The sequence below is a fragment of the Electrona antarctica genome (genome assembly GCF_951216825.1).
Source record: "Electrona antarctica genome assembly, chromosome: 5".
Classification (NCBI taxonomy): domain Eukaryota; kingdom Metazoa; phylum Chordata; class Actinopteri; order Myctophiformes; family Myctophidae; genus Electrona; species Electrona antarctica.
Genome location: NC_136810.1, coordinates 32698461 through 32719227, shown reverse-complemented (window position 1 = coordinate 32719227; position 20767 = coordinate 32698461). Strand labels below are relative to the sequence as shown.

The 20767-nt window shown below is 44.1% G+C and overlaps 1 protein-coding gene across 4 annotated transcripts in view; it reads right to left on the bottom strand.

Moving 5' to 3' along the window:
• Positions 1–20767, bottom strand: part of magi2b (membrane associated guanylate kinase, WW and PDZ domain containing 2b) — a 119491-nt gene that overhangs the window by 62891 nt on the left and 35833 nt on the right. For all 4 annotated transcript variants that reach the window (XM_079501004.1, XM_079501006.1, XM_079501005.1 and 1 more), the window contains exon 3: positions 7022–7141. In XM_079501004.1, the coding sequence (XP_079357130.1) occupies positions 7022–7141 (120 nt within the window). The remainder of the gene's footprint in view (positions 1–7021; positions 7142–20767) is intronic.

Here is a 20767-nt window from a genome sequence, read left to right as displayed (position 1 = left end):
GGGTGTTGTTGAGTGTGGCCGTGCGGCGCGACATGAGGAGATAGCCGTGGATCGACGCGGAGGGTAAGGCTGTGTCGTGTTAGTGTGTTGTTGCAGTGTGTGTTGCAGCGTGTTGCAGCGTGTCAGTGACGTAGTAGCTGGTGACTTTATTTTCCTGGTTTGGGCACTTGGGCACACGTTTTCAAATGTATAATAGATGACATTAGTATAGTATAGAACATGAATTGTCTCTAACAGTAACACTGCTGCATTCAATTATATATTGTATGTACTATATAAAGTTCAAATTGGGGCAGGCAGGCACACATACTGTATGCCCATATATGGACTGTACAATCGCAATGTACAGTATTGTCTACACAATAACCCGGCAACCCTGATGTCGTCTCTCTGTATAAAAATCTGAGGGAGAAGCCCAGGCGGCTGGCGTAGCTGTCTGGGCACCTTGGCTGGTAATCCAGTCTGGCAGTGTGCCGCGGGTTCAACTCCCAATCCCGACGGCCTTTACTGCGTGTCACCCCCCATCTCTCTCCCCATTTCCTGTCAGCCTACTTTCATCTATCGCTCTATCAATAAAAAGAAAAAAGGCGAAAGCCAAAAAATATCTAAAAAAAATAGCAGATCTACAAGCTCATAGCGCTCCACCGAGTGGCGCGCTACGAGCTTGTAGGTCTGCTATTTTTTTTAAATCGTAAAAAATGCGGCACAAATCTTTGAATATATGTTCTTTTATTTCGACGTCAGGCCTAAATCGGTTAATATATTTGGCAATTAGGGAGCTTTTGCAAGCTGGCCATAATGAGTGGGAGAAGTTATGAGAAAAGTATGAAAAGAAAATCACATTTCAGGGGGCTATTAATGTACAGCGTGCTACACATTTCCTTCACTGTGATATTTGCTTTTACAAAAGCACACTAAAGCCACGATTTTATTTGGAATTTAAATGAGATCTTCACTGTCGGGGGAAATATATTTTGCGATTAAATACTGCATGAGACACAGAGGCGTCTTATTTTTTATAATCCCCCCTCTCCAAGGGAGAGACTCTACAAAGAGGAGAGGAGGGAGAAAGGACAGGGGCAGAGGGAGGCGCGTGACGGCTAAGCAGACAGGAGAGAAGAGGAAGATGGAGGACACAAGGAGGAGGAGGAGCAGAGAGTCTCAGTCCAAGGACAGCGGTTTGCTTTCATCCCAGCAGGAGAGAGATAATTGCTAGGAGAATCTCCATCCTTGTCGCCGTGTCCCAGTGAATACACTCTAGTTGCCTTCAAACAATACTCGCAGCACATAATGACAGCAGCGTGCCTTACACACAGGCCCGGAATCACATCACACAAACACACCTGCTCCTAAAAACACACACCTACTACTACACATGAGTACACTTACATTTGTGTGTGCAGACTGTGCATGCACGGCACGCACACACAGACAGACGTGCGTCCACAGTGCGTCCACAGTATTCACTTATTATACTGTATTGTTCACTTTATCACCTTTATCGCAGCCATTTTATTTGCGCACGCACGCACGCACACGCATGCACGCACGCACACATGCACACGCACACGCACACACGCACACACACAGCATGGGGCAGAGGATATCAAGGTGTTTTATCTCGAGGATATCTCGAGGATTCATATGTCACTGCATTAAATACACATTATCAACCGTTATCAAGACGTTGGATTATGCCCAATATTGCCATATTGTCTATACTGACGTTGTTTTCAGCGATGGCGCTCGGCTGTGTTCACTTGGAGCGCACACAGGACGGTGTAGACATGTCGGGGGCATGGAAAGTAGGGGGACTAATATTTACTATTCTGTACACAACTCGAACAGCGCTGAGTCGGCTCTGGTGGCCGTCGCCAAATCCTAAATGTGAATTGTCTATGGGCAATGGATCAGTCTCCATCTGTTTCGCAGTTAGTTTGTTTGTCCGTCTGTTAGACTGTAATGCTGACTTTGTGCACCTACGTAGGACACCATAGACAACCCCAGCTCCCTCTACTCGAGGGCACCAGACTGAGTTCACAGAGTGTGGTAGTCAGACAACCGCCAGCTTACCCTTGCAACGTTGAAGTGTCCCTGAGCAAGAAATGTAACTCCTAACTGCTCCCCTGGGTGCTGTATTAATAGCGCCCACTTCTAATAGTTAGGATGGATAATGCAGAGGACGGTATGTGCAACAAATAAAGGGCACTAAATTATTATTAGCTTGATCTCCACCTACACACCTGATCCCACTTTACTTGTCAGCTGCTCTACAGTCCACAAACACCTGACTAATAATCATTCGCCCTGATTCTCATCTTTCCTCAACACATTTATTGCATCTTGTAGTTCATATTGCATACAAACAGGACTATTAAAATTAAACATTGTTGTTTTTGTGTGTCTGTACTCAATTATTATTATTGTTATAGTTTTGACCTTGTACAGTTGGAGGCCATCGATATTGTCCTTTTCTTTTTGCTGAGGTTTGCGTGATCTGCGCAAAAGGACAGTTAACCCATTTTGGGCGGGAACCCCTTTTGGTGTTTTAAACATTATGTTATAATTTAGCTATTGAAAAATAGCAGATCTACAAGCTCATAGCGCGCCACCGAGTGGCGCGCTACGAGCTTGTAGGTCTGCTATTTTTGAAAAATCGTGAAAATATTTATTTCAGAAAACTGGAGGATTTAGAAGGATTTTTTTTAAATGTTGAGGTCAGGCCTAAATGGGTCAAATGATAAGGGACAATATCGGTGGCACCCAACTGTATGCCTTGATTGCCTTCGTGTTAGTTGTTTCTAATGTCATTGATTTGGAAATTAAAGCAACAAGCCCCAAGAGGCTGCACGGTTTACAGTGGTACCATCTAGCTGTTCTAAAATGTGCACAAAAAAGGAAGTTGTGAAGCAAATGCATGGAAGGTAAGCGAAGATCTGTACCTCTTCCCCTGCCATCCTAGGAAAAACGGGATTGCGCATTGTATACATCCATGGTACAGTTAAGTACAGTGGATATTGTGAAACTTCATCTATGAGTTATCTCAATATATGGCTGTTTGTATCAGGAGCACGCACGCACATGCGTGCCGGAACCGGGCCGGCCCCCTGGGTGCGTTCCTAGGGTTCTGGATGTTCCGGGGACCCCCACACGGTAACTCTGTCATTTCCAAAAATAATCAAAGTACAGTACAGAGCACAGTACACTACAATACAGTACAACACACAGTACAGTACAGTTAGTTAGTTGCTGCGAGAGTGAGGTCTAGCCAACACCAACTCGGGATTCCTGGATCGCTGCCCTCCACAATTTCCTATCCAACATCAGGTTCTTGAGCTCTTCAGTGTTGTCAGCCAAGCTGTCGCATACAGTAATTATTTTCTTATTTTCTAACCTATCCGTATAATCATGTGAAGGCTCCCCCATTTTAGCTATAGATTAGCTAGAACAGTGGTCCTCAAACGTATAGCTCGAGATCCAAGAGAGACATTTGATGTCTCCCTGGGACCCAAACTAACAAAAATAGCAGATCTACAAGCTCAAAACACGTTGCTCTGCAAAGCGTTGTGAGCTTAAGGATCGTCTAATTTCACTTCTTCTTAAAAATTTAATTTGTGGAAAATGATTAAATTATTTTGAAATAATAATAATCATGAAAAAGAAACAAAAGTGGGATATTTACTCTACTACAAACCACACACACAGAGACGGAAAAAGCCACGATATAAATGCAGACCATTCACGCACACACGCACGCACGTGCACACACACGCACAGAAGTTGCAGTAAAGTGTGTGTGCCTGTGTGCAAAACATCTGCTTGTACCCATCTGCTTTGGGCATGTGTGTGGGCATGTGTGTGGGCGTGTGTGTGTGTGTGTGTGTGTGTGTGTGTGTGTGTGTGTGTGTGTGTGTGTGTGTGTGTGTGTGTGTGTGTGTGTGTGTGTGTGTGTGCACGCGCGTGCGTCGTGCGAATGCCCGAAGCATGCAAGCTTCAGACACAGCACGCAGAAGTTGGTTTGCAGTATTGTCACATCCACACCAAATTACTTTTTATTCTCATTATCTAAATGCACACACAACCGTTGTAACTGGCAACATTACATTTGTAGATGATGTGTGAAATGCTTGGAACGCTTGTTCTAGCTATGTCTAACTATGTGTTCCTTGTGCCAAACCTGAAGAATTTCCCCTGGCAAAGGGTGAGCCTGGGGTTCAGAAGCCTGGTGTTCAGAAGCCTGGTGTTCAGAAGAAAGCTCAAACATAGGATACCCACTCACACAACCGGGTTTGGGGAATGGGGACGGTTGCAGGCATTTGTTTTCCGACATACCAAGAGTCTGACAGTCATTAGTCCGACACCCACCCAAACACTAGCCTAACCCTAACCGCACGCAGACGCAGCGCATGTCGCGGACGCAACGCATGTCGCGGACGCAACGCATGTCGCGGACGTAACGCATGTCGCGGACGCAACACATGTCGCGGACGCAACACATGTCGCGGACGCAACGCATGTCGCGGATGCAACGCATGTCGCGTACGCAACGCATGGCGCGGACGCAACGCATGTCGCGGACGCAACGCATGGCGGGAGAAATGGGTGATTTGCGCATGTCAGACTTTTGGTATGTCGGATAAACGCCTGCACCCCTTGTGGACTCGTCACATTGGCCTGACCTCTGTGTAAGAAACGGAGTATGGCCTGGATTCAACCTGACTTGTACACTGTCGCAGTTCCCAAGTACATTATAACCAATTGTTTGATCTCAGTCAGGGCTAGTGATTCATACAGAACATGAGCAGATCCACATGGGCACGCATGCAACTCGAGAACGCACGCACGGGCACTCGTTATTAAGCATAAAAAATGATGCAGTTGATGAGGATATAGTCATTTTTACAGTTAAAGCCATATTACAGGTCCTTCCAGCTAGACTGTGGTATCCTAACACACATTCTCCTCATTGTCTGAGCATAATCCACTTACTGAAACTATGTCACATAAAGTGACATACATACGTACTCTTACAGAAGATCCGTGAGGGCGAAATTAGGAGGGGAGGGGAGAGATTTCTCACGCTTTGTCCATCAAATGTTCTCTCTGTTCGCTTGCAGACTGTGGCCAACCCGACGCACAGTAAACGTGTACAGTACAGTATGTACAGTACCCATGGTGACCTTTTGGGCAGTAGAGAGCCACCATGGGAAGCTCTTTGGACACTGTATTTTAACTCGGCCATACTAAGCCAAATCTCAAGTGATTGTTATTATTCTCTATTATCTATTATCTCTAGTATCTGTAAAATAAATGTCTATTTTAATGTGGTGTACCACTCAGGTTTGTATTACCTCTCTATCAAATGTTATAATGTGGAAAATAAGTGTTGGGATTTGTCAGTCAGACCTGCTCCATTGGGGTGACACCATATAATTGATTTGACTTACTTTTACGCACTCAGTGGTATGATATAATTAAGTATTTGGGAGCACCTTCCACACTGCTGGTTGCATAGCATACATATATGTGGGGGAGCTACTCTTGCAACTGCTAGTGGATGAATAGGTGTATACTGTATAGGCGTAAACTATTTCTCATTAACACTGCCCAGCGTCAGTTGGAACCAGTAAATTGCTGTGCCCATGCCATTTGTTGCTTCAGAGCCCTTTTCAAGGTAACACAGTCACCATTCGGTGGACCGGATGTAGCATAACGGCTAACCAAATCCATCACGGGACGAGGCATGAATTATTTTACCTTGACTAGAGACGGGACCGCGATGGGCCGTCAAAAACGCGTGTTTTGATTAGAATCGTAATATGTGATTTAGATTCAGAGAAATCAGCGGGAGAAGATTTTGGCTCCCGTCCATTAAAATGGAGGGGGATCATTTTGCCGACCGACCAACGACTTCCGGTTTTGAAAGTTGTGCAATAGAGGCTCACAGACTGTAGTGTGTCGCTCGCCGATATCAAACAAATATAAAGCTTAAAAGACGGAACATCTCCGTCTTGGGTAGACAATGTGTGGGTTTGAAAAGACGGAGTTAAAAATTGTTAACATGAGAAGCGTTTCAAACTATGCATGGAGGCGTAAAAAAAGAAGTATGCGCGCTCCTCACCCCCCACGCAAGTGAAAACCCACATGAAGTATGTTGAGGCCTTATATTCTGAAAGGCTCCCGTGTATAGTTTATAAGGGAATATACAAAGCTAGGCATGAAAGAATTATTGATTTGTCGGTTAAGGGCATAAGTTCATATTTTTAATCATCTGTTCAAATCTACCAGCACAAATGTGCAGCATAAAATGACAATGTTAAAACTGTGCAAGAGTGCATATAATGGCTTTTCAGATGTTCTAGCTAATGCACCAGATGTTGTTGTTGTTGATGATGTTGAGGACGTGACCATTCTAGAAGTGGATGTACAATCGACCACAGTCTTGAAGAGGCATTGTTTACCACGGTGATAAAGTGCCAACGTCTCCAGGATACTATTATTTTTTATCGTCTATTGTTTAGAGTTTAGACTGATACGTCCTTAGTTTAACTAATTACCTGTGACCATAGTTTCCTGAGGCACTTGTCTTGTATACACTGTCTCTCTGCATTCTACTGTATACACATGTGATTTTTACTTTGCTGATTGGAAGTTGCGTGTGTGTGTGTGTGTGTGTGCGTGCGCGGGTGCGCGGGTGCGTGCGTGCGTGCATGCGTGCGTGCGTGCATGCGTGCGTGCGTGATTGGCATCGCCTTACAGACCAGACCAGACCCTGTCCCTGACACAATTCAGCCTTTCAGGTACATTTATCCTTTCCAAGTTTAAACTTAGAAACGGTGAGAGTAGGAGAAAAAAAAGGAAGAAAGAAAAAAGCTCTCTTCAAGCTGGTGTTCCCGTTTCCTATTTCATCTCCCAGAGCACATGGACTTGTCTAGCAGGTGTTGAAGTGTTGAGCCTGAGCTTGCAGTGTCCTCCAGAGAGGACACCCCGCCCCCCTCCCCCTCCCTCCTCTAGAGCTTACCTTCATAGGTTCCACTCTCTAACAGGGCACCACTTTGCTCCAGTTCCATAAAGCGTTCCACGCTCACAAAGTTGTAGTCCACCCCCGGCACCTCCCCCTCCTTGGGCTGCCTGGTGGTACCTGGAGAGAGAGGGGGGGGGGAAACATTATCACCAGCCAATGGAAGGGAAACCTAAGCAGAGAGGAAGAGGTGAGAACTGAGAAGTGCCCTGGAAAAGAGAACAAGGGAAGTTGTGTGAGAGCACAATTTAGTGGAGAGCAAGTTGGAGGGGAATACATGGAATGGTGAGAAAAGAAGCTGATGGTATTTCTGATAGCCACTCAACTGTGCATTGTCATGTGTGTTAGAGTGCAGGTGTATACTGTATCTGTGCCAGTGTGTATGACAGAGAGAGAGAGAGAGAGGAGAGAGAGAGAGAGAGAGAGAGAGAGAGAGAGAGAGAGAGAGAGAGAGAGAGGTGAGTGTGTGATTGTGAGACACAGAGACAGAGTGAGACAAGAGTGAAAACTAGCCTGCGTGAGTCAATATAGCAAAAGCCGCTTCAACGGTATGTCAGAGCCATTACTCAACCTCTATGAGCCATCCCGACGTGGTTTTCGTAATGAACAAATCAATATGCCACTTTTGTGTACCATAATTCAAAAGCCCTTGCACAGCAGCAGCCAGCACACAATACAGCAATATGCACAGCCGGTGGATTATTGTCAGAGCGGCAGGAATGCAGAAGCACCACATTACCGTTTGCACCAATTAGGTGCCTCTGCAAGTCCCCGGCTCCGCAGATCTCATCAGTGCTGCGGTGTACTGAGGCACGACTACGCTATACCATGGCAGCAGACCACGGCGCAGCGGAGGGATTCTCTCTTCTAATGAGGTGCTGTGTTTGTTCCCTCTGCCAAATGGACTTTCGACGCCAGCTCTACTCGAGATCGCTGCCGTTTATTCCCCCCCCCCCCCCCCCCCCCCTACCTACCCCATTGATCACTCCTGTGAGAGCAGTCATTGGACGCGGATGGAGAGAGGGAGCCTCCATGGAAACACCCCCCACCCCCCGTCTCCAGGACTGTCTGGTGATTTATGCTCTGTTGCATGACGGTGTCGCGTGCCAAAAATAGGAGATCACATCCGAGATGCGTTCAGCCTCAGAGACTTTGCAACATGTGATGAATGCAATCATTGTGAATATAAATGTTATTTGACATGAATGCAATCATATGTATTGGGTATGACTGGAGATGATATTTGACATGGCAGAGTAATATCACTTTGGAGCGGGCTCCGTCACAGGAGGAGAATCAAATCAGATCCTGGCTGATGGATGGCAGGGAGACCCCCCCTGCAGATACGGCCAACCCGGGTGGTGCCTTCCGTTTGGCCTGTGTTGGGGATGTTGACCTGAACAGACGGCATGAGTGAGACTGGGAAAGAGAAGGGAATGGAGTTATTTTAAAGGGACATGGTCAATGAGCTCTTATTGATCTGATTGGAGTGGTGCCAAATGAGGTGATTGAGTTGATAGGTGAGGGACATGGGGAACGGCAGCTTGCTCTGGCTCCCAGTTGAAACCGTCGTTTAAAACTCCTATTATGTGAGATCGGCTATTTTAGGCACACGGCAAAGTATAAATCAGGCTTTAAAAAGGCAGACATGCTGAAGGAAGAGAGACTGATGCCAGATTTCACTTGAGTCAAACATTTTGCTCGCCAAATGCGATTCCCTTTACGGCACAGGTTTGAAGAGGTGACCATAATCATCTGTGTTGCTCACAAAGCAGGCGGATATTACGTCCGTCAGTACAGTACAGCAGAGTACAGTACAGTAAGCTGCAGGGTATGAGTTAGAGTACAGTAAAATCCTTTGAGGATCATGGGAAACAGTGAGTGACTGCTTTCATCTAATTCAAGCTGCAGGGGATCCTGTGTAGAACAGCAGGTAGTGGGTGTAGACACAAATATATTCTCTCTCTCTCTCTCTCTCGGATCCTCCAGCTTTCCCCAGAGTGTGATATCTCCATCATTAGATCTCTATTGATCAGCTGTCACCGCTCGGCTGTACTCCCATAGAGGTTCTACATGGACATACTATGTTGTATTTACTGTACTGTTGGGAGTAAGAGATGAAAGCTTATCAGCATCTAATGAGCAGGGAAATTAAACATAAGGAATGGGCATCAGTGACACTAGCCTGCCCCAGCCTGTGTGATTTCTGGTCTAGAGGTGGGTGCTGGTCGAAAACAGGCGGTGGATCCTATTGGTTCACCAATCTGAGTGCCCGCCCCCCTCCTCCCCTCCCAGGTAGAAATTAGAAAACAGCGAGAACACTGGCGTCACAAAATTTGAAGCGACGCATACGTAAGACAGAGGCGCAGGCGTGTATGTGTGTGCATGTGCGTGCGACTACATGTGCCTTCATTGCTTGAATGGACCGACAACAGAAGTAAACAAGAATTGATGACATCAATTAATTACCAGCTGCTGCCTTATATCCCATGGCTGAGAGGTCAGCTAGAGGAAAAAGTGTGTGGTTGCCTAGAGACGTGGCAGCCAATCAGGACAATAGGTTGTCAGTACAGCCAATGAGAAACATAGATCTCAACTAGAGACTGACCGATATGGAATTTTGTGACCGATACGATAACCGATACGATAGAGGGTAACGATCACCGATAACCGATATGCAACCGATAGTGATTTTTTTAAACTGGAATAAAAACACGTCTTTTCTGTGAGGATTGTGCAAAGATTTTGCACCGATATGATTATGCAAAGGTACAAAGTGACAGTAGTACAGACAGCCCTGCTTTCTTAAACCAATGACTTTTCAAGGCTTATAATATTTGTTTTACTTCTCACTCAAAGAGTAAATAAATACTGTAGCAGCTAAATAAGAGGGGCCTATAGCATATACAACACAGTTTACACACTAGTAGCCTATAGTATGCATTAGGCCACAGACCCCCATTTGATACCATTCTCATCAGTGTTAATTTAACTCTGAAAATCAGGGTCTATTTGGTTCCATTTGTATGCTATTAGTAAGTCCTTGACATGAAAATGTTTGAGTTCCACTGCTCTAAAACAACATTGGACAACGAAGTTTGACAGTCAGCCGTATAGTTGCTTACTTTAGACAAATTTTCTGACTTTTTCTGAATTTCTGACTTTGATCTGGCCTATTAACATTTTTATAGACCTGGTTGCTTGTTTCTCTCACATTCAAGAAATGTGGCAACCCTGGTCAACAGTTTGTTTTGGTTAGCATTTTGGATGCTTTGCAATAGCCTAGTTAGCTTAGCACAGCAGCTAGCAGAGGCTGCAGCTGCTACCGTCATGAATAACAGTATTTAGCGCAATTTTCTATCCCAGAACTTATCATGGATATGCGTGGCTGCTCCTCCTTCTTTTCTAGTAAGTACAACAAACGAAGTACTTTTAACGTTGTGGCTGTTTTCTGGCAGCACGGAGTAGAGTGCAGTGCTCTCTCTCTTCTACACACACACACACACATACACGCACACACGTGCGCACACACGAGACACCTCGGTGCACTCTGCTGGAGAAAATAAATCATTACACTATGTTTAAACCAGAGGCAGCATGTATTTTTTATATCGGCGGCCAATCGGAGACATTTTCACCGATACGATCCGATATGCCCATATATGGTCATATCGGCCACCGATATATCGGTGTACCGATTATCGGTCGGTCTCTAATCTCAACTACAGCAAGTGGGCGTGAAAGTACCGCAGAGAGAACATTGACCAGCTGTGCTTACACAGCAGCTGGTAAAAAACGAACTGACCATTTTACTCACTCAGAATGCCTGAATACTCCATGGATCAGTGGGATCTTAACCACGATCTTCAAATGAACCACAACACACACAAACACGTACATACACACGCGCGCACACACACAGTGCACTGCACACGCACACATACGCATACTTATTATGTGAAGACAAAGCAACAGCAACTTGTCAGTAGTCAACAGACATACACTGTGGTCACATATGGTTTGCATGCTGCTCCTCAGGCAGCATACACATATTGATTTCACAGGAATAATTTCATTCTGCTGCCCACGTCGTGGAGTAGACAGCCAGTTGGAATACTGATGACCCAAAGCAATGGCCGGATCCCACAGTTCCCTCCACTAGCCACAGAGATGAGAGAGGGGAGACCAGGAGAGGGAGAGAGAGAGAGCTACAGAGACTGTGAGAGAGAGTGTGAGTGAGAAAATGCTTTGGCAATATAAGAATGCTTGTCATTCCAATAAAGCATATTTGAATTGAAATTGAATTGAATTGAAAGAGAGAGGGGCAGAGAGAAAGAGGGGGGGGGAGGGTGAGAAAGTGGGAGAGGACGAGAGAGAGCCCTGGATCATCTTGGTGGGTCTGAAGTTGGAGATATCGATCAACTATCCGGCCTTCAGATAGGCTGACTAGTTTCCTCACTAGTTTCTCACTTTTTCCTCTCTGAGATGTCTCAGGTTACCCCCCTCTGTGCAGTGCACACACAGCCCATCCCCCATGCACCGTTCATCCTCTCTCTTCCCACCTCTCCCCTCCTCCCTGCTGATGAGTGATGCCGACCAGAAAACTGGGAGATGGGACTGATAGATACATTTGGTACATTGGTTGTTTGTGAATGATTGCTATGTTCCATTATTAACCAGAAATGATATCTTCCACGTCACTATGACTCTGAGCGCTTGTCCCGTGCACTCTCTGCCTCCTGTTTTTATTTGATGGCCTTCATTGGCGCCCTCCATTATCTCTTTCTCTCTATGTTTTTGGACTCAGTGTCCGGTAATCTTTGCATTTCTCATAATAGAGCACGAAGTCCTGACGTCACTGTCAGTAGAGGGCGTCAGGTTCGTGTATTTTTTTTTGCATTGTAATCTCCATAGGGGGATTTTAGATCGCCTCATATAAGAACTGTGTTTGAAAAATAAACCGATCACCCCGGCCTTTTCACTCATATGGATATGAAGCATCGACTGAAGGTGGAAATGTACAAATATACCCAAAGAGTAACAAAATAAGCGTTAGAAACGAGTAAAAAAAACCCAGAGACTACATTTCCGGGTAGGCGGGTGGCTGCATCTGCCCGTCGCACAACAGAAACTGAATGTTAATTACGTTTATTTTTATTTTTATTTGATTGATATTTAATGTTTCGTGGTTAGTACGAGTCGAGTCACCGCCAGCTGAGCTTACGTCAACGAGGAATCTCAGGAACGCAATATGTTGACAGCTGGGCATGACGTATATTAGCAGCGACATTGCCTTCATATGTAGTTTCAAGGCTTTTGCGGCCACATTAATTCAATTTTCTCCAGAAACTGACTGTATCAAATATGAATGGACATCATTAACGATGCACAGCCACTCCCCTGACAGAAAGGCCGGGGTGGTCGGTTTATTTTTCAAACACAGTTCTTATATGAAGCGACCTAAAATCGCCCTATGGGGATTTCAATGCAAATAAAAAAATACATGAACCTGTGTATTGGCGCCCTCTACTGAAAGTGACGTCAGACTTCGGTGCTCTATAAGAGCTGTGATACTCTCACCATTTGTAAATCTCCCATCCTTCAGATGTCGCTATTATTCACTTTTGTAAACCTCTGATGCCAGAAAAGAATACTTTGACCTGATGTCAAAAGATTGTTTTGAATTCTGTACTATATAACCACCCCACTGATGATTCATCGGTGGGAGAACTCTCTGATGCTGTTTTGGACTACATTCTCTCTCCCCCAATATAACGGAATTATCATTTTAAAACGTATGCGGCTGGTCTGGACTCCTTTCTTGCGTGTGTCAATTCTTCCTTGGGTTTTTCTTAACAAGGTGATTTTACTCTGGTACTTCTACATCCTTAAAAGGATTATTATTATAGTATATACATTCTTCTATAATGGTTAATTACATTATACCATAAAGTTAAGGTTTAATATTTACAGATTGGTAATACATTTCTTTGATAAAGGCTTTACATGCCTATATGAGAAAAGGTACATTTTGACTTGAGTACATTTACGCTATTACATTTTACAACTACTCTTCCCAAAGCTAAATTAATGGTTGGTACTAATTAGTGGTACTCTAATTACTTGCAAGAGGGGTCTTCTGCATTTCGGTGTTAGTGCCTGGCCCTTCCTTATTTAACAGGGACTTCATATGCTAATGTGACCGCTGACCAAGGGTCAGCAGACCTGTGTCTGAGCCTTCATATTACACGTACAAGAGGCCTGCATTTATACATTTTCATTGCTTTCCTTGTATCCATCAGCCCTCTCTCTCTCTACCTCTCTCCCCCCCCTCTCTCTCTGAAGGGTCCAGTAAAAGTTAATCCCAAGCAGAGCTTTGATGAATGAGCCAGCACAGAACAGGGCAGCCTGTACAGGTGCTCTCTAGCACGAATGGGGGAAAAAACACACACACACACACACACACACACACACACACACACACACACACACACACACACACACACACACACACACACACACACACACACACACACACACACACACACACACACACACACACACACACACACACACACACACACACAGCACTGTTCGTTCTAAGTAGAGACCAGCGATGCCTCCCTTGAGTCCCCAGCGCTGTTTCTAAGGTATTGATTGGATGTGGTGTCCTTGCTAATAAATGATAAAGTCGGCCCGGGGCCAAAAAAAAAGGACTGCGCCGCAATCAGCCAATGGAATGAGGCCTCTTTTACACACAGCGGTGAGAACGAGTAGCAGAGAAATTTACGACTTCTCTGTTTAAATGGGTTCTTTCTATCTATAATAGCAAAGAGAGGCTTTGGAAGTACCACTTTATGGTGGGAAGATATCCTCTCCAAACCTGCCCCAAGCCACAAGGATTGAACACTATAGAAGATTTTCACACTGGTGTCTGCAGTGTGTGTGTGTGTGTGTGTGTGTGTGTGTGTGTGTGTGTGTGTGTGTGTGTGTGTGTGTGTGTGTGTGTGTGTGTGTGTGTGTGTGTGTGTGTGAGAGAAATTGAGACAGAGAGAGAGATTATGTTGAAACATGACAAGGAAAGTCCATTTGGAGTTAAAGGCAAAAATAAGAGAAGTACTGAAATAACTCAGTAGTGTGTCAGATGATAAGAGGGCAAAGACCGTTGCTAAATAATACAGCGACCGCGAATGGAATAGAGTGAGTTATAGAGAAAGAGAGAGAGAGACAGTCAAAGGAAGAAAATTGAGAGAGATATAGAGAGAGTGGAGGAGACTTACTGTACACATACGAACGTATGTGAATGCTCAAGCATTATGTCTCTTAGACTAGGAGCGTGTTTGTGCACGTGCATGCATACGTGTGTGTTTGCGCTTGTGTAATTGGACAGTGTAGTGGCAGTTTTAGAATGCCAATTCTACTATTCAATAAGAACTATAATTGTATTCCATTCAGTCAAATAGGATGGACTATCACAAATACGCATTCGGACTGACCGACAGCTGTCACCTGACAGCTGTCACTATTGCCTCTACCTACTTGGGTGTGTTCTCAAATTAGTTGTTTCCTGCTTGCCTCCAACTATCTCCCATTTAGAGCAGTCTTCCTGTCAATCTAACAGCTGACTTGACTCCTCCATACTGTCAGCAAAGGTATACTTATTTGTGTGTCACCCTTATCTTTAGCGCAGATCCTTATATGAACATTTTGTATAGCATCTCTGTTATCCCATTTAGAGTGGGTTCCTGTCTGTCAGCAAACACCATGAACAACACCATGAACGGAAATGTTGTAACACCACCTGTTATTATCTGTCCATGTCCTGTTGTATTTGAATAAAACACCTGTCACTGACTGTCAATTTGGGGGTGTGTGGTTGGGAAATAAAAGGGGGTTGTATGTCATTGATGAGGGGAGCTGTGGGAGAGTGCTGTTGGACTGTTAAACCATTCTGCTGTACTGAGATGATGGGAACGATGAATAAAGAACGAATTGACGATATGCCGGACTCCTTGTGAAGTTGCCTTCGCCTCTGCTGAGTGCCAATGATGGGACCTCATAATTTCCTTAACAAATGACGCTATGTGAGCAGGGTATTTGGATCAGCGTTGGCCAGACGGGTCATTAACAAAGGACGCAGTGAGGAAAAAAAAAAAACCCGACGATTTTAAAGATGGGGGCAAGGCAGAGCCGAAAGAAACTTCGACAAGAAATGAGCGACGCACAGCAAAGGGAGGCGATTCTTCAACTCCAACTGGAGGACCAGAAAAAGCTAATCGACCAGGCAGTATCACGTGTGACACTCCTGGAACAAGAACTTCAAACTGCGGCGTTACTACTACACGCCAACACAACCAACCACCCGGACCAAGCCAACTACGCCGAAACAACCATTCCTGTCAACGATGAAGATGATAGCTACTACAACGACCAAGGAAGGGACACACAACTCCAAGTGTCCCTACCAAACAACAACTATTATGCCGACCGCAACCACAACAGAGACCAGCCAGAACCAGACTTTCAAATGACCAAACACAGAGGAAAAGAAATGACCAATCAACTGAGCGGCTTCCAGCTAGACCACATCAGCAAGCCTACCCCAAGACCAAGACAACACCCACCGCCGTGGGAAGCCTGGCGTAACCAGCCTGGCAACCCAGGACCATACCACAGCCGACCAGTGAGAGGACAAGTACAAACCCGAGCCAGGGTTGATGCTGTACTCCAGGAAAGGAAGGACAGAAGAAGACGGCAACTAAACCACGCACGCAACATGGGAGAGGATGAAGCCAGCGCAGCCAACACCATTCCTGTCAACGACTTGTGCTATTACTGTGGCCAGACAGGTCATATGAAACGTTGGTGTCCACTGAACCATGCTGCTGTACTACGGCGCAAAGCAACGACGGGCCAGCAAATCAATTTTGGCTAAAGAAAACAAACTACGACAGGGTAAATACAATTGAAAATAACTAGATCTTTAGTTTGTAATTGGTAAATACAATTGAGAATAACTAGATCTTTAGTTTGTAATTTACCCTATGTGATTTAATCTATTTAGTCTTACATGTGCAAGTGGTGAACTACAAGAGTTTTGATAAACTACTAAAAATCTAATCTAAATTTTAATCTAACTAGACTCCAATCTAAAATTTGTAAAAGTATAGGCAAGAACAACAATGTTAGAAAATCCTAAAATAGGATGATAAGATATTGGAATTCATTTCCACGCACATATACTGTACTAAAAGGACTCCTCATTGAACACCCCGTGCCCAAAATGGCAAGAGGGGGAGGGGTCATTGGTACAGCCTATGTGTGGGTTAGTTAAAAGGAATACATTTATAGTTTTGCAAATAAATTAACATGGATCTAAGTAATTATTCAAATCGTGAGTGTTTCAAGGTGTTAAAATCAATAGTGTGAAATCAATCATTTATGAGGGTTTAACAAGGTTAAACGTCTAATATTATTTTATCCCCTGTCAATTCTGGTATTTACTAGGTAGCACTAGGCCTTTAGTATAGAAAACAGAGAGAAAGGATTTATTTTCGGGGTGAGATCTGCAAAAAATCGAATCTAGTGAGCTTACGAAAGTTAAATAGTTCCTTTCTCTTCAAGGTTGAACGTCCTTTATCAGTATAGTAATACATGATATAAAGCAGTTTCGGGTTGAACGTCCCTTATCAGAAAGTCACTGGTATAAATATGAAATATTCTTTGGTTGAACGCTAACTTAAGTAATATAATACAGAAAATGTTGAACGAATGGAGATAATATTAAGACAAAGAGACCTCACCTTGGTCACATCAGTAACAGTTTAATTTGAATTAATTCGATATTGGAAAAAAAACAAATGTCTGATTGACAGCCTTCCTTTCTCTCTCTTTCTCTGTCCAGCTGGCAGAATGGGGGGGGGGGAGGAAAGGTATTTGTGCGTTTGTGTGTAACTGAGTTAAAAGTAGCAGAGAGCCTAAAATACAGGACGTGGTCATTATCAGTCTATTTATTTATTTATTTTCGGGTGTGAAAAACAGCCTGAGAGGGGACTAACAGTGGCCATAGTTTTGTTCAATGGAGAATATCCTAATGTTAAAGTTTTACCAGGTTAAAGTTTTAAAGTATTACATTATTTTAATTGTTGAGTGTTTAAATTCTATCCTAATATAATCCATTTCAATTATTTTAATTTGAGTTAAATCATTTCAGTTCATTTGGTTCTTAAACTAACTATTATAGGTATTTTGTAGTGTGGAATTACAAAGTTAAAAAATAGTATAGGGAAAGAAAAAAATATATAAATAGCAGATCTACAAGCTCTACTATCTTCTTAAATTTCTTCCTAAATTTAACTAGATGTGTTTACTATCTTCTAATTTAACTATAGATGTGTTTTTCTTGATTCTAGATGTGTCCAGTAATTTTTAAATTTCTTAATAGCGAAACCTTCTTTATCTGACCACTGTCATCAAACATGAATCTAGCCATACAGTTTTAATCATCAATATTTGTCATTCTAAAAATCTCCTGGGCCATGTAAATTAATAAGGTATCAATTTTCATATATAAAGCGGTGGATTGTAGTGGCAGTTTTAGAATGCCAATTCTACTATTCAATAAGAACTATAATTGTATTCCATTCAGTCAAATAGGATGGACTATCACAAATACGCATTCGGACTGACCGACAGCTGTCACCTGACAGCTGTCACTATTGCCTCTACCTACTTGGGTGTGTTCTCAAATTAGTTGTTTCCTGCTTGCCTCCAACTATCTCCCATTTAGAGCAGTCTTCCTGTCAATCTAACAGCTGACTTGACTCCTCCATACTGTCAGCAAAGGTATACTTATTTGTGTGTCACCCTTATCTTTAGCGCAGATCCTTATATGAACATTTTGTATAGCATCTCTGTTATCCCATTTAGAGTGGGTTCCTGTCTGTCAGCAAACACCATGAACAACACCATGAACGGAAATGTTGTAACACCACCTGTTATTATCTGTCCATGTCCTGTTGTATTTGAATAAAACACCTGTCACTGACTGTCAATTTGGGGGTGTGTGGTTGGGAAATAAAAGGGGGTTGTATGTCATTGATGAGGGGAGCTGTGGGAGAGTGCTGTTGGACTGTTAAACCATTCTGCTGTACTGAGATGATGGGAACGATGAATAAAGAACGAATTGACGATATGCCGGACTCCTTGTGAAGTTGCCTTCGCCTCTGCTGAGTGCCAATGATGGGACCTCATAATTTCCTTAACAACAGGAAGACACCAGGAGGGAAGAGCAGAGTGGAATGTGCGTGTGTGTGTGTGTGTGTGTGTGTGTGTGTGTGTGTGTGTGTGTGTGTGTTGGGGGGGGCAGCTAAAAATAGAATATTGATGGTCTGATTAACATAATAAAAGGGTGGAGGAGAGGACAGTGAAGTAATAGACACTCATGCGTGCGTGCGTGCGTGCATGCGTGCGTGTGTAGCATACGCTTGCAGTCTAATGTCTTGGTTTTCTCAAGGATCATATTGTTGCAACGGTACCAACACCTACACAGTAAAACTCCACAGTGTTATATTTAGCACCAAGGTTGTTGATTTTTTTGTATTAGGCTATTAGGCTGGATAACCGCGAGCTGCGGTTATCCAGTATAACTTTCTTTAGAGCCGTGCAGTGAGGTAGGGGTCTTCGGAGACTTTGTGGTAATAGAGACAGACAAACAGTACGTATCTATAAATATCCTCCCAAAGGTGAATAGCTGTGAGGCTCGGACTGAATAATCCCCCTAGGTTTTGTGACAGATAAATTCCCTGGATTAAACCATCCAGCTACATATCTGATAGCACAACTATCCCCGAGGCTTAGTATCTGTACTGCAGAAGAGGGGAAGCATAGTATTTCTTGCCGAATATGGCAGAGGGAGACATCTAGCTATTTCTTTTCATGGATAGAAAGCCTTTGATGTGATTTGGAGTTGCGCTGCTCATTCATAACTGGTTTACCCTAAAATACAACACTGTGTAATGTGTAAACAACACATAAAAGGGAAAAGAAAAATAATACACTGTAATACTGCGCTCACAAGCGTGAACTTGTTTACCCTTTCAATGAATCCCTTTCAGTAGAGAGCAATCACAGCTCCGTGGCAGTAATATAAGAGAGGAGAGAGAATACAAGGAATGTCAATGAGAGCCCTGTATCTGTGTCTGCTTCTCTCTCTCTCTCTCTCTCGCTCTCCCCACATCTTACGTTCACGTACACTGCATCTATCTACCCCTACCACATGTTCCTCTATCTCTACCTCCTCCAGTAGGCTCTCTATCTCTACCTCCTCCAGTAGGCTCTCCCTTGTTCTCTCTCTCCAATTTACCTCATCGTCCACTACATTCATTTGTTTCTCCCTCACCTTCTGTTGGTCCATGTCTTGTTTTTATCTCTTCCCCTTGGTATCTGTCTCCCCCTTTAACCCTCCCCTCCTTAACCCTGCATGCAGTGGGAAAGCTAAGAGAGCCAGTGTTGCCATGTCTGCGTATTATAAGCAACTTTAGGATTGTTTTTCTGTAAAGTTGCTTGTAACTAAATATTATTTGTAGTTGCGGGTTGCGTTTTTTGGGGGGGCTTGTTTCTAAAGTGTACTTAGTGTAGTCGCTTATTTGGGCTTGTTTCCTAATGTTGTTTAAACGAGTGATTCTCACACATTTCCATGTCAAGGAAGGACCCCCAGATTGAGGACACAAACATCTAAACATATTTTGTGCCAGGTGACCCCCATACCACATTTGTGTTGTTAAAAGAAATATACATTTAGAAAAAATCCACATTTGCAGATGTAAGCTTGTAGATCGGCGATTTTCAAATAACCTTAGTCGCTTGTTATGTTGATATGTTTATGTATATGTTGTTTTCGTATGGTTGCTACACTGCAACACTGAAGAGAACCTTCAGTGGGGCCTCATTCACACCTAACACGCAAGAGACACTTGTGTCCTGTGTGTCTTCTGTGTGTCGCACGGCTCGCAATGGATGGTTGTGTCATCAAATCACGTGACTCCCATTGGAAATGCATTGCGAGCCGTGCGACACACAGAAGACACAGGACACAAGTGTCTCTTGCGTGTGTCTTATGTGAATGAGGCCTAGGAGAGCTACGACAGGAAGGACAGTACAATACACGGCACAAACGCTCATTTCCAACGCACAAAGCCCAGACTTTAAGAGGTGCAACGCAACCCAACTTGGCAACACTCTGACAGCAGTGTCTGCTACCACGACAACACGCCAGCTCCCTGGCAACGCAGCCTAGCCATGGCAACAAGCTGAAACTGTCTACCTTCTGTCATACAACACAATGCAAAAAAATCTTAATATTTATATGATTGTCATCGGCTTCCTAGGTCAGCGCTCTTGGTTGTCCATTGCGATGCTGAGCAGCGCCTCTTGTGACTATGGAGCCCCACATGGGATTCTGGTACTATAGGCTAGTACTCGTGCTATATGAATTGTGCAGCCTTTTATGGCAATAACCGACTTTTCTTAGTTTAGTTTCTTAGTTATGCGGGAATGCCTACCGACTTTCTGGCCTTGAGGGGCAACATTCCCCTTGCCTTCCCCACCGCACCGGCACCTCCCCTTTTAGAGCGTTCTCGCTGATGTTCCTCCTGCCAGGCAGGCAACAGAGCCACACAGGGAAACCTCCCGACACGGATATACTACATACACGCTCGACACCCGAGACTGACACACAGGACTGAG